The sequence below is a fragment of the Rattus norvegicus genome, chromosome 8, assembly GCF_036323735.1.
Source record: "Rattus norvegicus strain BN/NHsdMcwi chromosome 8, GRCr8, whole genome shotgun sequence".
NCBI lineage: Eukaryota > Metazoa > Chordata > Mammalia > Rodentia > Muridae > Rattus > Rattus norvegicus.
The window spans coordinates 15,300,187-15,316,599 of NC_086026.1; the positions used below are offsets into that span (position 1 = coordinate 15,300,187).

Here is a 16,413-nt window from a genome sequence, read left to right on the forward strand (position 1 = left end):
ACAGACACACACACACACACACACACACACACACACACACACACACACACACTTCAAAGCAAGTGGTTTACTTCTCTCCAGAGCTTATACGCTTACATGATATGGAGTCACTCACTTGAAAGAATAATTCCTGTGAGCAGCAGGCCACAGACAGGTCCTGTGTTAGTTGCTTTGATGTGTGTGTACATGTCTGTGTCTGTGTAAACGGGTATGATTTTGAAAAGCTAATTTTTGAGTTTAAATTTAACTTAGCATAATTTTTCAGAATTAAATAAAGTTCCTTCATTACAATTAGTGAAGAAAGTTTCAAAATGGTAACATATAAAGATTTCATTATCATAAGACATTGTGGGACATATATAGAATGTACAAGATAAAAGTTAAAATACCTTTTCTTCCCTGACTTACTTGTAAATAAAAATACATTAAAGACATTAATTCTGTATTCATATGGCTTGTTTGAATCAAAGCGGGGGCATTTCATCCTACAGCTCCTGCTGAGCTGAGCAGTGAGCTGAGCATTAGACAGCAACATCTGCATTGCATAGGAACTCTGCACCTTGTGTGTGACTGGCTGTGTCCTCAGATGCTCTTCCGGGTTAATAGATACAAGTTGCTTGGCAACTGATTTAGAAGAACAGATTTTTAAGTGCCACACAAATATGCACTTATGTATAAACACAGACATAAGCACAACGAGAATGTGGGTCATGAATGATGTTAAAAAAGAAGATAAACTCTACGTTTCAAAAACAAATCTTACTCAACACCTCAACATCAAGGTGTGTATGCGATACCATCTGTGACAGTGTATGATGTGCAAGGAGTTACAGCCAAGGCAAGGTCCTCTCAGCTTCCACGGTGCTTTTCTGCTGTTCTCCTTCAATTCAGCACTGCATCGTATCTCCTGAACTGCTAACTGTGCATTAATTACATCCACAAAGAGAAGAGATGCAGAGAAATGGAACGGAAGATAGCTTTAGAAGCAGCCACTAGACTGTAGCTGGAAAGTGTTGTAGCAGGGCATCCTGGGAGGGTCCTGGCAGTATGAGGTCAGAGGCACACAGCCCCCTTTAAGTTCCTCTTAGGCAGCACATTGCACTTAACTAGGGGAAGGGGGTGGCTTCTAAATAGTAACCCAGGGTCAGCAGCACACACCACAACTTAGTCTGCATGGTGACGAATTGTTCACTTATCTATAAAATGAAAATTTAGGCCAGTGAGATGGCTGAAGAGGGACAGATGCCTATCCCACACCTGAGTTCAGCCCCTCTGATCACATGGTAAAGAAAAGAGCTAAGTTCTGAAAATCATCCTCTGCCATCCACATGGATTATATTGTGTATAAGTGAGTACAAACACACACACACATACACACACTTGCACACATGATGTTTGCATACATAATATCACATATATACATACCACACATGTACACATGCATACGCGAACACACATATATACACCACAAACATATACATATACACATAAATACATACAACAGACACACATACACACACAAACATTCATGCACATACATATAAACATACCTACATACTCAATTTAAATGAGAAAAAAAAACCAGGTTTGGTTGAATTTTCAATAAACTTTGTAACTTTCATTTGGCTTATGTCGAACCACATCTTTCAGGGCTTAGAAAACTAAGGAGACATATGGTCTTTGAAGTGGAAAATTGTTAGAACCTTGCCAGATGCACGGTATCCTGGCAGCTACTTATGTAATACATTTGGGCTTCAGAACCATCTCCGGGTTCCATTTTGTGATGCGTGGAGCAGATGTGCATAGAGCAAGCCATGCTTACTGCCTCTCATCACTGGGAACTCTGTAAGTCTCTCCTGACATATGCTAAGTGTTATTGGCTGCTGCTTTGTTCTGTATCTTAAGTATTGAGGACTCAACACATTTTACTGACATAGATCAATTTCAGTGTTATAGCTCTCCGCTGTGAGCCGGAGAAAGCTAATGTACAGTGCTGGGTGATACAGTTGGGGGTGAACATAGGTTCAACCTCACTCTGTGGTACCCTTGCTGTAATCTATAACTGGAAATGAATTCCTTCACTTTAATGAGCCTCATTTGTAAGCTACAGATGATAATTCCTATTTCAGAGGGCCGCTATGATGATTGAACATAATAAATAGTGATTTATTCTCTGTCCCAGTCCATCACCACACAAAACTTCATCTTTAATCAAATGTGAACATATATATGGCACTATTTTCAGAGTAATAGATTTGAGACAAGAAACTGTTTCCCCAAAGAAATAATCATGGCATCATGGATGAGTTCAGGAGCTGGGAATCTATAAGTTTATATAATTTTCTAAGGTGAATCTATGTGTAGTTTTAGTGTGGTAAGACACTCATTGAAGTTCAAATATGGAAAAACACAATTTTGAAGAATAAGAATAGTTGCAAGACTTTAATGTGTCAGTATGCTCTGGAGCTGGATCACACAGTGAATCATCGTCCTTGTAATGTGGTTAGCAAGGATGGAGATAGGAGACGAGCTTCAGTCTTCAATCCCAGATCGCACTCTCTTCATTTTTGTTCAACTGTTTGTTTGCTTATTTGTAATTTTTAAAACTCAGTTTTAAAAGGTAGAGTTCAAATCTAATACTATATATGTGTTAAAATAAAATTTGTTTGATTGTTCAATTATTTATTGAACCAAAGCTAAAGGCTCAGAGTCTACTGCTAACTTCTTACAACTGTTCATAACATCTCATACAGTGCACATGCTGTGTACATATAGCACAGGGGTGGTTTGTGTAAGTTTCAATTCAGATAGAATGCCTCCCACCCGCTACCCCACTTTCCCTGCTGGTGCCTTCAGGCCCACCATAGCTCTCTTTCCTCATTCTTAACAGAATTTAATTTCTTGCACTCTCAAGACTGTTCGCGTAAACCCTCCCTGTTTTTTGTCTCATGGTCATTTTCTAGCATCCTCCATTCTATCCACATGTCCCCTAAGTACAGCATATGTTTCCAACTCAACCTGTAGTAATAACTTCTTAATCTCTGTAGATATGCTTTCCTTGTTACTAAGTGCCACTCAGGCTAATGTGTGAATCCATGGCAATGTAAAGCTTAGAACATAAACTCTCCTGTGAAGCCCTGGCAGTGTAGAACCTAGAACATAAGCTCTCATGCGAATCCCTGGCAATGCAGAACCTAGAACATAAGCTCTCCTCTGAAGCCCTGTAATGCATGAACTAGAACATAAGCTCTTGATCAAATCCTGGCAATGAACTGCTTAGAACATAAGATCTCGTGTGAAGCCCTGGTGATGTACAGCCTCAAACAGAAGCTCTTAGTGACTACCTGTCAGCAGTCATTGTTCAGTCTCTCCACTCACTTGCTTTATGCTGAATCCTGCAGAGTGATCCTCACATAAAAGCGGTAAGCATTAAAATAACATAGATTTATAAGAAAAATTATCCACTGCTTCCTGGAGAGCATGCTTAATTTTAGAAAGAAATATTGAAAATAACCTCAAAAAGGTTGCCTTGAAAGTTCATATAATTAAATTATCCATATTTAAACGTACTAAAAATCAATGAAGGAGCTGCTCAGGGCATTAATGACAGTAGATCTACTCTTTATCATCTACACCAGCAATGCAGCTGTGTCCTTTCTGGGCTGTTGGAAACAGTACAACATACCTCTACCCTTAAGCACACTGGTTACAGATATATTAAGTTCTATGCAAGTCTAAACCTTCGATACAATGCAGTGACTATCAACCCCAAATCACTGTCTGTACGGCAGATGTTACATATCTCTACATAGCTCTATATAGCTCTACATATCTCTACATAGCTCTACATAGCTCTGTATACTAGGCCTCTGTGCACAGATGCCTCACTTCCTAAGCCTCCCTCAGAACTGCTTAAGTTATGGCTACTGCTGCACTGTCTTTCTTCTGCCTCCTTTCCCTCCTTCTGTTTTCCCTTCAGTTGTCCCTCTCTACCCCTTTCTCCTTTTCCCCTTTCCTTCTTTTGTTCCTCACGAAATTCCTTCTTATTTAATCTGTTCCTTTCATTTTAATTGAGTCTGCTAACAAGCAAAGTTCAATTTAATGATGGGGTGCAATTTTGTGTGACAGTTTAAAGTAGGCTTTTGGGTAAATTGTCAGAAGCTAGAGGTGTCAAAGAAATTAACCCATAAATCTACCATATATGATGCCACAGGACATCCACCTGAACAATTATGCACTTTCTTCTGATCTTCAAACCACTCCCCAAAGGTAGGACTATAATTTTTGCTATTTTTTCTTGAATTCTGTAGTTTTATACTATTTACACCACACACACACACACACACACACACACACACACACACTTACATTTCTTTAATCTTTTATTTAACAACACAGGCTTCTTCCTGTTATATCAATTATTACATTATATTTTAATACCAATGCTGTTATAAAAAATCAAACTATCTCCCTGCCACCAATGCTATGTCTAATTCTTTGACGAAATGGGCAACCTCAGATTGCAGCATTACTATCTCACAGGCAGGTCTGAAGTGCAGTGCTTCTGTACGATCTTCTACTGCTCAAAATGGAGCCTGAATACAAAACTATAGGTACAGGAAAATAGCCAAGATCGTGACACCCATGAGGTTAGCATGGGGGCCTTTCACAAAGCCCTCTATACAGAAACGTTGGTTACCTGACTGTCGCATCCATGGGGAGGCCTGGAACCTTTAGTAGTTGGGATCTATTTGAAAGTAGTCAGTGTACTAGGGATGTGTCCTAATGGAGCTCAAGTCTCCTCCTCTCCTCCTTATTTGCCCTCCCCTTCCAGCTGACATGAGGTGAATGTTTTCTCCATGATGTGCAGTACCACAACATGTGACAAGGATGAGCCACCCTGGACTAAAGCCAATGAAATCATGAGCCAGCACTAATTGTCCTCTTCAAGGCGAATGAAGATCTCAAGCGTTTTGTCTTAGTAATGGAAGACTTATTACTATGTATACCTGCTATTAGTCAAGTATAAATGTTCATCTAAAACCTACAGGGTTGCTCACATAGACCGACCTATAATCTCAGAAGTTTTGAATTATAGAAGTTGCAGGAATCCAGATATCTTTGGGAATGAAACAAGGAATTGTTTAGAATTTTTTCAAGGAAACAGAGAGAAACTGAAATTGCTTAGGACAAATCTAAAGGCATGGTACCATGATGAAGTCTGACAGGAAGCTATTCTCATCATGGGCTGGAGTGAGAGGTTACATCCTTTTTCCTTTTCTTTTATTGGATATTTTATTTATTTACATTTCAAAGGTTATCCCCTTTCCCGGTTTTCCTTCTGGAAACCCCCTATCCCATCCCTCTCCTCCTGCTTCTATGAGGGTGTTTCCCCTCACACCTACCCACTCCCACCTCCGTGCCCTGGCATTCCTCTACACTGGGGCATTAAGCCTTCACAGGACCAAGGGCTTCTCCTCCCATTGGTGCCTGACAAGGCCATCCTCTGCTACATATGTGACTGAAGCCATGAGTCGCTGCATGTGTACTCTTTGGGTAGTGGCTCGGTCCCTGGGAGCTCTGGGCTGTCTGGCTGGTTGATATTGCTGTTCTTCCTATGAGTTTGCAAACGCCTTCAGCTCCTTCAGTCCTTTCTCTAACTCCTCCATTGGGGATCCCACATCCTTTCAAGATGTCCTCCCCTTCTGTCAAGTATACATGGCAAACAATGAAAACTGGCCTATTTTTTCGGTTGTGATAACAACCTATAATTTTTACGTATATCAATATCGAGTTAAAATATTTATTTTGACACTGTCTCATTTGGCACTGCAATCATTACTGCCTGAGAACCAAGTAGCTAAATCAAGAAGAGAGAGCAAAGGCATTAGGTCAACTAGGAACCTCAGGCTCCACCCTCTGAGTCATTCTCTTTAGGAACATAGCATTCTTTAGAATAGAGATTTGTGGGTCATGATTTGCAACAGCACTAAACATTGCTTAGTCCCCTTTGTAGATCTAAACCATAAATTTCTTATTTAATTCCTGTCATTTTTCAACCCGTATTTTTCTCCAAAGAGGGTTAATACTCCGTTCTGTCAGTGTGAGGATAAAAATGTATTTCAGTGTGGAATGGCAAAAAAAGTCTTTTTTCCTTTGTCAGGAGACCGTCAGGATTATCTGCTTTAAGAAATTATGATGAGTTCCAAGCACCAGCTTTCATATGAAACTAGAGACTTGTTAGATCACATACTAATGTTACTAGGTACATCTGCAGCCGGAAAGCTTCTGCCCCCGTGCCTGTGTGCACGCCGCAGACCTCTCAGCCCCGTGCCTGTGTGCACGCCGCAGACCTCTCAGTGTTTTACGGAGCAGATCTCTTCCCAGATGCTTTTGTGCATTCAGCTGTTCAGGGGTCTGATGGTTTTTAAGGTCTAACCAGAGTTGTCAGGACAGAATGTACCTTGAACCTTCATGACCCTTTGTACATTTTCAGCTCCAATTTCAGGTTCAGTTTTTTTCCTCAATTCAATCCTTTATTGATAGCATGTAGATGAATGAAGGAGGAAAAATGGAGGAAAGGAAGAGATGGAAAGAGGGATGGACAGAGGGAGGGAGGAAAGGAAGGAAGTGTTCATGGCATAATCTGCCTAGGAAGATGAATTCTGGAAGGAGTTACTGAGATCATGGAAAGGTTGAATTTAATTTACAGAATTTCAGAATATTCTTTAAAAAATCCCCTCGCAGGATATTATGTTTGCAGGAGAGGCAGTCTTGAGATGTCATGAGAGTTAGATGTCGTGAATGAATCAGCCATGTGCATATTCCAGATCTCTTTGCTCTCTCGCTGCCCTGACTTCCAGTGTTCCTGCTCTGTTTGGCATCTTCAACTGGGACTTGAGCACGTTACCCCTTCCCACCCCACGTAGGCGAATATGAAAAGCAGATGTGTGTAACACTGGGCCCTCATGTGAGATGGTAAGAACGTCCGAACCCCTGCACTCTCCTTCTTATTCATCACCTGGTAGGGTGGACTGGCATTTTTGGAAAACAAACACCCTCAAGTTGCAGGACCTATTTGTCATACAGACATATTAACTCAGGCCAGAGCTCAGCAAACTTCTATGAACTGCTTGATAGCAAATATTTTAGTCCTTGCAACTCAGCGGGTTCCTATCTCCACTTAATTCTTCTGGATCCAAGCAAAAACTGAAACGGAGCATTTATAAACAAACAGATATTTACCTAAATCAGCAGCTAGGCAGGATTTGGTGCGTGGGCATAAAATTTCGACTCCTGAGTTGAGGCAAGAGCTAAACTCAGTTAATACCACTTATAAAATAAAATTTGAAATTTTCAGGTGATAGCTGTCGGTTTGGTGCAAATTTTTATTTTTTGTGGTTATAAACTCCCAGTCATGTACAAAGGTGCTGAGATTTCCTTGCTTATTTTTCTTTAAAGTATTTTTATATGTAGGCTCATTTTACTTGGTATTTCTTATAAAAAATGTGTTCAAGTTGTTACTTGGATTTTCAGTGCCAGATGAACAACGTTTGGTTCAATTTGCATTTTCTGTCTCACCCTTGGGAGAAAGCTCTGTGCTCTTCTGAGACACTTACTATATATTTGGAGCTGTCCACGAAAGGAGTTTTTCCCTCGGGAGTTTTCAGCTGTGCATTCATATATTCCGGCGTCATCCAGCTGCAGGTTGGGGATCTCCAGGACCGCCTGGGATTTTCGCAGTCTGGACTTACTGGGAATGTAACCGTTAACCTTCATCCAAGTGATCGTTGGAACAGGGCTACAATGGGGAACAAAAGCTCGGTTAATATACCTCCCACTATCAGAAACATAGATTCAGTTATCTGGTAATTTAAGCACTTAATAGGCTGAGCACAATAAAATGTAATCGCAATTAGGGCCACGTGCCAGCAGATACAAGCTCCATGTGGCTGTTACATGATCAGAGAATCACATCTTTCTCAGATTGCAAGAAAGCCTTCAGAAGCCCTCTAGTACTTTGTAAATGTAAATGGTTTATTTGTAGGTAACAAATGTACTTTGTCGAAATAGTTAACGATTTCGGAGCAAGAGTCAAACAGAAGACTTGGGAATTGAATGGGGAGACTCTTCTACCCTTACCTGTAGCAAATTTGTTTTCTGCAGCAACAGTGTGTAGAGCCCAATCCACCTGGTCCATGTTTCTACCCACAAACGAGCCACTTAGGCTTTTTTAAAATATAAAGCATTTATATTTTTATTTAATACCAAAGGTTTTATTCAAGAAATATTAGCTTGCCTTTTCTCATTCATAGCTGCACATGACTCTATTATATGAAAATATGGGACCACTGCCCCTCATAACTCCGGGTTAAGGAGAGCATAGCTTTCATTTGCTACTTTTGTCTTACCAAGGTGCTCATACATTGCACTGCTGCTGTCATGGCTTGCAGGAGATACAAACACTGGCTTAATAGATCAAAGGGCATACCCATCTTTTTATTTTAATAAGCACTGCCATACTGCTTCCCCATAATAGAGTGGCAGTGCCTATACCTACCGTTAATATATGATACTTTTTCCCTGTATCCTTGTCAGGATTGTCTGAGATGAATTTAGTTAAATACAAGACCTTCACAGATTCAAACCAGACAAAAATCCCAGCATAAGAAAAAGTGGACACACAGGTATATTTCTAACAAAGAAACTATATTAATTTTTACTGACAAGACTATCAGTTTTCTCCAGTGGATGCCACACTCCAGTGCAGGCCTCGTGCCTAGAAGTAGTCGGCCAAAAAAAAAAAACAAACAAACAAAAAAAAAAACAAAGAAAACAAAACAAAACCCTCTGGATTTTCTTTTATTATATGTTGTCTCAGTGCAATTTTTGGTTTGTTTCTTTGACTTTTGAGGGAGAGAGAGAGAGAGAGAGAGAGAGAGAGAGAGAGAGAGAGAGAGAGAGAGGCAGAGACACAGAGGGAGACAGAAGACAGAGACAGAGAGACAGAAACAGAAGAGAGACTGATTCAGGTTTGTAGGGAGGTAGGGGGATCTGGAGGAGCTAGGTGAGAGAAAGTAATATGATCATAATATATTGTGTAAAATATTTAAATAGCATTTGTTTATTGAGAAAAGTATGGAGTTTTTGTCTATTTTTTTATAAACTAATTTGTTTCAGTTTTTTCTTTTTCTTTTTTTGGTCTGAAAAGAAAACACCATTAAATTATAAATATACATTATTTAAAATTAGTCTTTAATACTGTTTACTTTTAGCCCATTATTTAAAAATATATCAGTAGGTTACATATACATGAGTATGTAATATATGTTATATATAATATAATAGTTGAATACAATAACAATTAATGAAGAAATAATGAACTTGGGGTTTAGAACTATTATGGGTACACTGCTCATTGCATGAAATTTTCAAAAGGAAACTTTTAAACAGAATTCATCATCAATCCTTCTCCCTGCCTGGCTGTTACCATACAATTGTTTCTAGGACAGGATCTTAGAAGTACATTTTCTGTGGTCTATGGTTTATTTTTTCCTGAGTTCTGAGCCTGTTCTTGCTTAGAAAATGATTTCAAAACTCAAGTTTAGGTCAATATTTTTTACAGATATTAGGTCATAGTTTTTACAGATATTTTATGGCAATTTTAAAGTTGCATTTGGCAATCATCCAACTGGACTAGTGCACAGCTCTCACGGGGTGTAAGGATGGAATTCACAGTTCCTGCATTACTAATGATGCTCTGTGGCAGACAATGGCTGACCACCTGCCTTCTCTTCTGCAAGCTCATGCACTGGAATCTGTCCCGTGTTCAGTCCTGTTTCACTTACCTTTTGAGATGTATACATGTTACACTTTTTCAATGGAGCCAATGTATTTCCAAACTTTCTTTCTCACCTCCTCCTTCACTATCCTCTGACCTAGAAACACACTTCCTCCTGTCTTCAGGCCCTTCCTCAGTCCAGCTGTAGCTTGTATGGACAGCAAGATGAGGAGGTTCCCCTACTCCCTTCAATAACAAAGCACTTTGCATCCTAAATGAGGGTCCCACAACATCAGCTCTAGATTATAAAGGGTGGATATAGAGGCCTTTTAGAAAATACTCTCAAACAAAATGTCTTCTCTTACAGGAATGATAGCATTGTCTATTATAGTGTGTGTGTGTGTGTGTGTGTGTGTGTGTGTGTGTGTGTGTGTGTGTGTGTGTCAGGGAGGGGACTAGCACAAGTAATCACATCCAGGCCCTTGAGCAGGCTAGAAAACACTACTATCATGTCATAACTCTAACTCTAGTATAGGAATCCTCTCACAGGTCTCTTCACAAATTTCATCTGGTTTGTTTCTCTGAGGGTTCACACTTCTGTTCTGTCATAGGTAATATGAAAACAATCATTATTTATAGTGGATTTAAGTTTTCAGTTGCCTTCAGTTGAGATGTAGTTTGATTATTATGACCCTACCATGCTTATTAATAGAAGTTCAAAATTCTTTAAGTATGATAGAAATAATTCTGATAATATAATTCAAGGTCTACTAAGGAAAACAGGTGTGCTGCATGTGTGTGTGTGTGTGTGTGTGTGTGTGTGTGTGTATTTATGTATTAACTACATGAATATCATGGGAAAAATTTATAAAGAGGTTGAGAAATACAAACAAACCACAAATAACCTTATGACTTACAAAACAAACCTTGATATTCAAAAATCAAAGATTAATGAAAGTTGTAATAGATTTCTGTGCAGGTGTTCTAAAATAATTTTCTTCAGCAAATGTAAGGATAGTGAACACATATTTCATGTTCTTGGCTCCTTGTTCTGGAGGATGGGAAGAAGGATGCTGAGAGGCCACACAGTCAGTTTTGGTATCTCCCTAACCTTTGGAACTGCTAGTTCCCATGCACCTTTCTCAGGTCATAGATCCTTTAAATCGTAAAATACCATGCTGCCGAGACAGCTCAGCAATGAAGGTCAAGGAGACTTGATGACCTTGGTTCAGTCCACTAGATGAGATGGAAGGGAAGAACTGACTGACACCTTTGTCTTCCTATGACCTGTACATGTATGTCGGGGCACATGTGCTCCCTTCCACATAAATAAATATACATCAAGCATATAATACTAAATAAAAATTTTTATAAGACAGAATTTTCTGTCTTTATTTTCACTTATATATCCTAAATATATTTTCCATATTTTTCCAGATATAAACTTCAAGAGGCATCTTATTTTCATATCTATAAATTTTTTATTATTTTTATTTTTTACTGGTTTTTATAACCATTGTTGTTTGATGACTTCTCTGACAGTAGAGTGGAGTGGGCCTTTTGGGAAAATATGTAAAATAACTGCAGAAAAATCATTCATATTTTCCCATTATTCATGTACTGGTTTCAATTAACAGTAGAGGATAAAGGATTTTGAACATTTTATATATAGTTTTTCATTTTCGGCCAGTTGGCCAGTTACCTCATTCATACACAAATACCTTCCTCAAAGGAGAGTATTTTCCTATTAATCGCATTCTGTAATTTTTAAAACCTGAATTTTCATATTTTCCTCAGATCACTTAGTTCTTACATTTTCCCCTGAAATTTCTTTATATCATTTCTTCCTTAGTTTGTAAGTAGCCACACAGTAAGTGAGATTACACACACAGTACGACATATACCTGGTGTACATACAAAAACACACGAACTTCACCTGTTGAAAGCAGAATTAAATTTGCCAATGGCCCCTTTCCTAAATGCTGAATGCCTTAATTTTTAGTAGTTTATTCATTGACTTTATGACTACTGCCTGAACCATTTCAATCTATTTTATTAAGATGCAAAACAATTCCAATCTCTTTTGAGTTTGATTATTTACTCTACTGGGGAAGAGGGTTTTTCATAAATGGGGAGAATGCATGACAAAATGGACTTCAACGCTATGGCTATGGGGGGATTAGGAAGTAATCCAGAATGTGATTCATACACAGGAGGGAACACTTGGCAGTGAGGGGCATAAGGACTCTGATGCTAAGAAAAAATAAATAGAGAGAGAGAGAGAGAGAGAGAGAGAGAGAGAGAGAGAGAGAGAGGAGGAAGGAGGGAGGGAGGGAGGGAAGGAAGGAAGGAAGGAAGGAAGGAAGGAAGGAAGGAAAAAGAAAAAAAGAAAGAAAGTTTCTGACAGTCAGCCCGGCTTCTGGACTGAGAGGCTTAGAGCCAGGCATGCAGTGCAGTGAGTGAGTACCCCTCTCCAGGTGTTGACTCCTGCAGTAAAGCTTTACAATGTCCCTGCTGCTCCTGTTTGTTCAGTGTTCAAAATGAAGAATGAAAGGACTGTTGAAGATCCTCAAGGAATTTGAGTCCATGACAAAGAAAAAAAATACTTACCTGCATAATTCAAATACAGAAAGAGGATATAAGGTTAGCTCGAACAAGAAGACTGCTGGGGTGGAAGAAGGTGGAATTTCTCCCCAGGAGATATGTGAGGGAGAATGGATGAACAGAGGAAATTTCCCCTGCAGGGTGGGGGAATGGGAATGGGGAGAGGTAGGGGAACCAGTTCTGGATATCCAAGAGCAAGCATCCTTGTGCATAATAGGATGTTGGCACTTCTTATACAATAGTAGGTGGAGTCCCCTAACAATTGTAGTGAGAGCTGTTTCTGACTTTGTTACTTGCCATTGTATCCCTTCCCCTAGCTTGGTGCCTGGTTGGGCCTCAGTAGGAGACAATGTACTTAGTCCTGCTGGAACTAGATATCCCAGGGCAGGGTGGTACCCAAGAGGGGCTTCAGCTTCTCTGAGGAGAAGGGGAGGGAGTAATGGGGGGAGGGATATGTAAGGGTGGGACAGGGAGAAAAGGATGGAGGGGCTGCGATTAAGATGTAAAGTGAATAAATTAATAAATTAATAAACAAAAATGTATCTTAGTGCACTGTAATATTTGTATCGATTTCATGTTGTAGTCTAACACATACTTCCCCATCACAGTAATTTGAAAATGGAGTTGTTACTTAGAAACAGGGCTGGGTTAAGCTATGTTGGAAGAATGAGTGGAAATATCAATTTTGACAAAAATGCAAAGAACTGTTATTTCTATCTTATTGAAGATGTGTTCAAATTATATTTGTTCAGCCACACATTGAATTCACACATGCAATAAGCACAGGAAACTATTAAAGAGTAGACAGGGTCTTTAAGTCTGTATTATACTGGTACAGATTTGACTCAGAAATATCTATCAATAACTGAAGACTATGTGAAGCCACATTGAAATTCTGATAGGACATTGTGGGAGCTCCATCAAAGTAACAGGATGAAAAGTGTCTCCAAATGTAGTTTTGAAATGCAAGGCGCAGGCTGGATGAACTTTAGCCATCACTGACATCATTACAGGCATTTCTTAAAGATCATTTTATACATATGATGAAGTAATGTGTAGAATCTGTCAAGACAGAAGGAAGACTTAGCTGTAAAGATTTAATGATTTCAAAGGAAACTACTCCCCAGCCGCAAATCGCTGTTCACAGACAAATTGTAGGTCTGTCTAATGGAGCTTCCTATTTTCCTTGCATAAGTCACAAGTGAGACATGAATTTTACATCGGATGTGGAAATACATACAGTTATGGTTCCTTTGTGATTTGCACAAAAAGAAGGGAACACTGTATACCTTTGATGGAAATGGAAAGGACCAAGTTTTATAACTTTTCTCTAAGAAAGCACATAAAAAAACCATCAGAAAAACAGCTATTGAGTCAAAAGATTTTTTCTTTTTTATGATCCTGTAGCTAAAAAAAAAAAGCAAAATTCAGTTGTTAATGTGGGTGATTACTGCACATTTACGTTTTGTGCAAAAGTTTTGATGGCCAAGTTTCCTTTGTAAAGTCTTAAAGAATTTTAGGGGAAGTGTGCTTGGGGCCACATCCTTGGTAAAGGCAAAGTGCAGATGGTGTCTCCCTAAAGACACAGATTCATTGTCACAGCCTCCAAACAAGCGAATTCTAATTGGTCTTTAATGAAAAGAAATTAACTGCTTCCATCCTGAGGATACCATACATCTCTCCACTTAACGATTCTTGACTCTGAATGTATGATTGCATATTAGTGTGCATTCTTCTCCTGGGATAGTGACTTTAAGGACTTAAGCATCAGCTCGGAATACATGCTATCATGTTAGGGATCTTAGGCAAATCACTGAACTTAGGAGCAAACTCTTAGTTGTCTTATTTGATTATAGCCTGCTACAGCCTTTATGGTTTCATTAATGTTTGAGAATTTTGCTACTTTCTCTTATTTATTTGAAAAAGGCACATATAGAGAGAGCGGTTCCCTTCTGAGCCAGTCATCTATGACACACATAAACTAAACCAAATGCATTTATTTCCCACATGCGACCTTCTTCAAGCTCTTCCTTTACATCCAAGGAAACCATTATGATCTGTGAAGCCAGTAGAAGCACATACTGTCTGATATGTGGAGGAAATTTCTGGAGCAATACTGTAATCATTCTTTCATTTTGACCTAACCATCATATTCAATGTAACTATCATAAAGCAGGTTTTGGAGCAGACATGGGTGGCAGTAGTTAACCTGACTACATGGAACTCATGTAATCAGTTATACAATGGCTTAACTATAAAGTGTTGTTGAAGCCAACGGTGGAAACAGTAAACAGCCAGCTTAACATAGAGATTCTGTTAAGGTCTGAGTCATGAGCAGACAAAGACACAGATGAAAGCATATTAGGCAGAATCAAGAAGAGGGGTTGTTTCCTGGAGTCTTGAGAGAAAATAGAGTTTAAATAATTAAAAATAATCATTACAACTATTTCTAGGTTAGCCGTAGATGCTGATGGAGTTAAAGATGTTAACAGGAGATGCCATTAAATGTTATTTATGCACTAGGCTTTTCCTAAGAGTCACTACAAATTTGTCATGTGTTCTAAGTGTGAGAGAAAGGCCTATATTAGAATTGAGAATAGCACTAAATAAACATTTGTCTTATATAGAGAGAAAGGTTATGAAGAACATTTCAGGGGTGCTGCTTCTTTGGTCTTTCAGATGCACAGTGCTACCAATGCAGAGTGCAAGCACAGTAGACAGTGAGTGTATCAACAGATGGGCCTTACTGAACTTTGAGCAATCTCTGCCAGGAAACCAGTGGCCAGGACATGGTCCACAGTTTGAAACCAGGTAAGGAGAATGTCCGGAACATAAGTAAGATTGGAGTCAGGAAAACTAGATCTGTGAAGAAATCTCCATGAATGATTGCGATAGTTTTAGCATCAGTAAAGAAATAGGATTAAGCGGACACAACACAAACTTCAGAGGTAGAATTCAGGGATGTGATGCTGGCTAGAAGAGGAGAGTGAGAAGGATAAACAGATGAATGGGTGGATAGATGGTGGATGGACAAATGGATGGATAGATGAAGAGATGTAGATAGAAAGACAGAGAGACAGACAGGCATAATAGAAGGAATATTATTTTCCGGGTTTCTTCTCTAACTAGATGATAACATCTGAATTCTTATTATGTGTTAGACTTTAAGTACTTTGCATATTTTAACTCACTACTTCATAGTGACTCTATGAAGTAGGACTTAACACTTTACTCTGCTTACACATAAAGTATATAGGAGTTAAGGATTTGAGAGTGCACTCTTGTAATATTAAAGAAATATGATTATGCATAAATGAACATAAAAAGAGCCAATCTAAAGAAAGGGTTAAAATAAAAGTTAACAATCCAGTGACATTCCTAAGATCAGGAGACAGGACAGAGAACAAAGTTCATTTGTGTTTTGTATTTGAATCTTACAGTTCTGCTTTGATCTATACTTAAAATATCAAGGAAGGAGGCTTTGTATGGTGAGAGGTTAGATCTTGAGTGATTAAGATAATCCTTGACATTGCCTGCAGAAGCTGCAGTGGGAGGGATACCTGGTTTAGTCACTGTGAAGATGCTCGGGGGCAAGCAGTATCAGAGCCCACATAAGGCTTGAGCAGACATGTTCAGTTTTGTATGGCTTTCTCCTTTCTTCACTGCACTGAGAAGCTTTATTAGAGACACATAGATATCAAAAAACTAGAACTGCAGTAAGGGACTCAAAGAGCCAAAGAGAGGGGCATGTACTCGAAGTCATCAGGGACGGAGGGTGAAGCTAGGGAGAAGTTGCACTTAGGAGACTGGCCAGACACAAGGGGGTGAAATAGGAAGCAGATAGGCTGAGCCAGAGAGGAGGTTCTGAACACTTGCAGTGACCATGCACCCGTGTGCAGCTCAGAGCTATGGAAAGAGATCACATAACCTATTTTATTCTACTTTACTCCTCTCTATCTCCTGTCTAATACAACCTTCCAAGTGCTTCCAGAAAAGCTCACTCTATTCCCAGCATGCCTCATAGATCA

At 39.2% G+C, this 16,413-nt stretch overlaps 1 protein-coding gene and 1 long non-coding RNA gene across 13 annotated transcripts in view; one reads left to right on the forward strand and one right to left on the reverse strand.

Annotated features, from left to right (window-relative positions):
• Cntn5 (contactin 5) overlaps positions 1–16,413 on the reverse strand; it is a 1,231,995-nt gene that overhangs the window by 282,763 nt on the left and 932,819 nt on the right. For all 5 annotated transcript variants that reach the window (XM_017595409.2, XM_017595411.3, XM_017595408.3 and 2 more), the window contains 1 exon segment: positions 7,620–7,801. In XM_017595409.2, coding sequence (XP_017450898.1) covers positions 7,620–7,801 — 182 coding nt within the window.
• Positions 1,761–16,413, forward strand: part of LOC102548563 (uncharacterized) — a 45,015-nt gene continuing 30,362 nt past the window's right edge. The window contains exons 1-3 of one of the 8 annotated variants that reach the window (XR_593756.4): positions 1,769–1,845; positions 4,214–4,269; positions 4,835–5,047. This is a non-coding gene — a long non-coding RNA (uncharacterized LOC102548563). The other 7 variants (XR_593757.4, XR_005488609.2, XR_010054075.1 and 4 more) reach the window with 7 other exon arrangements.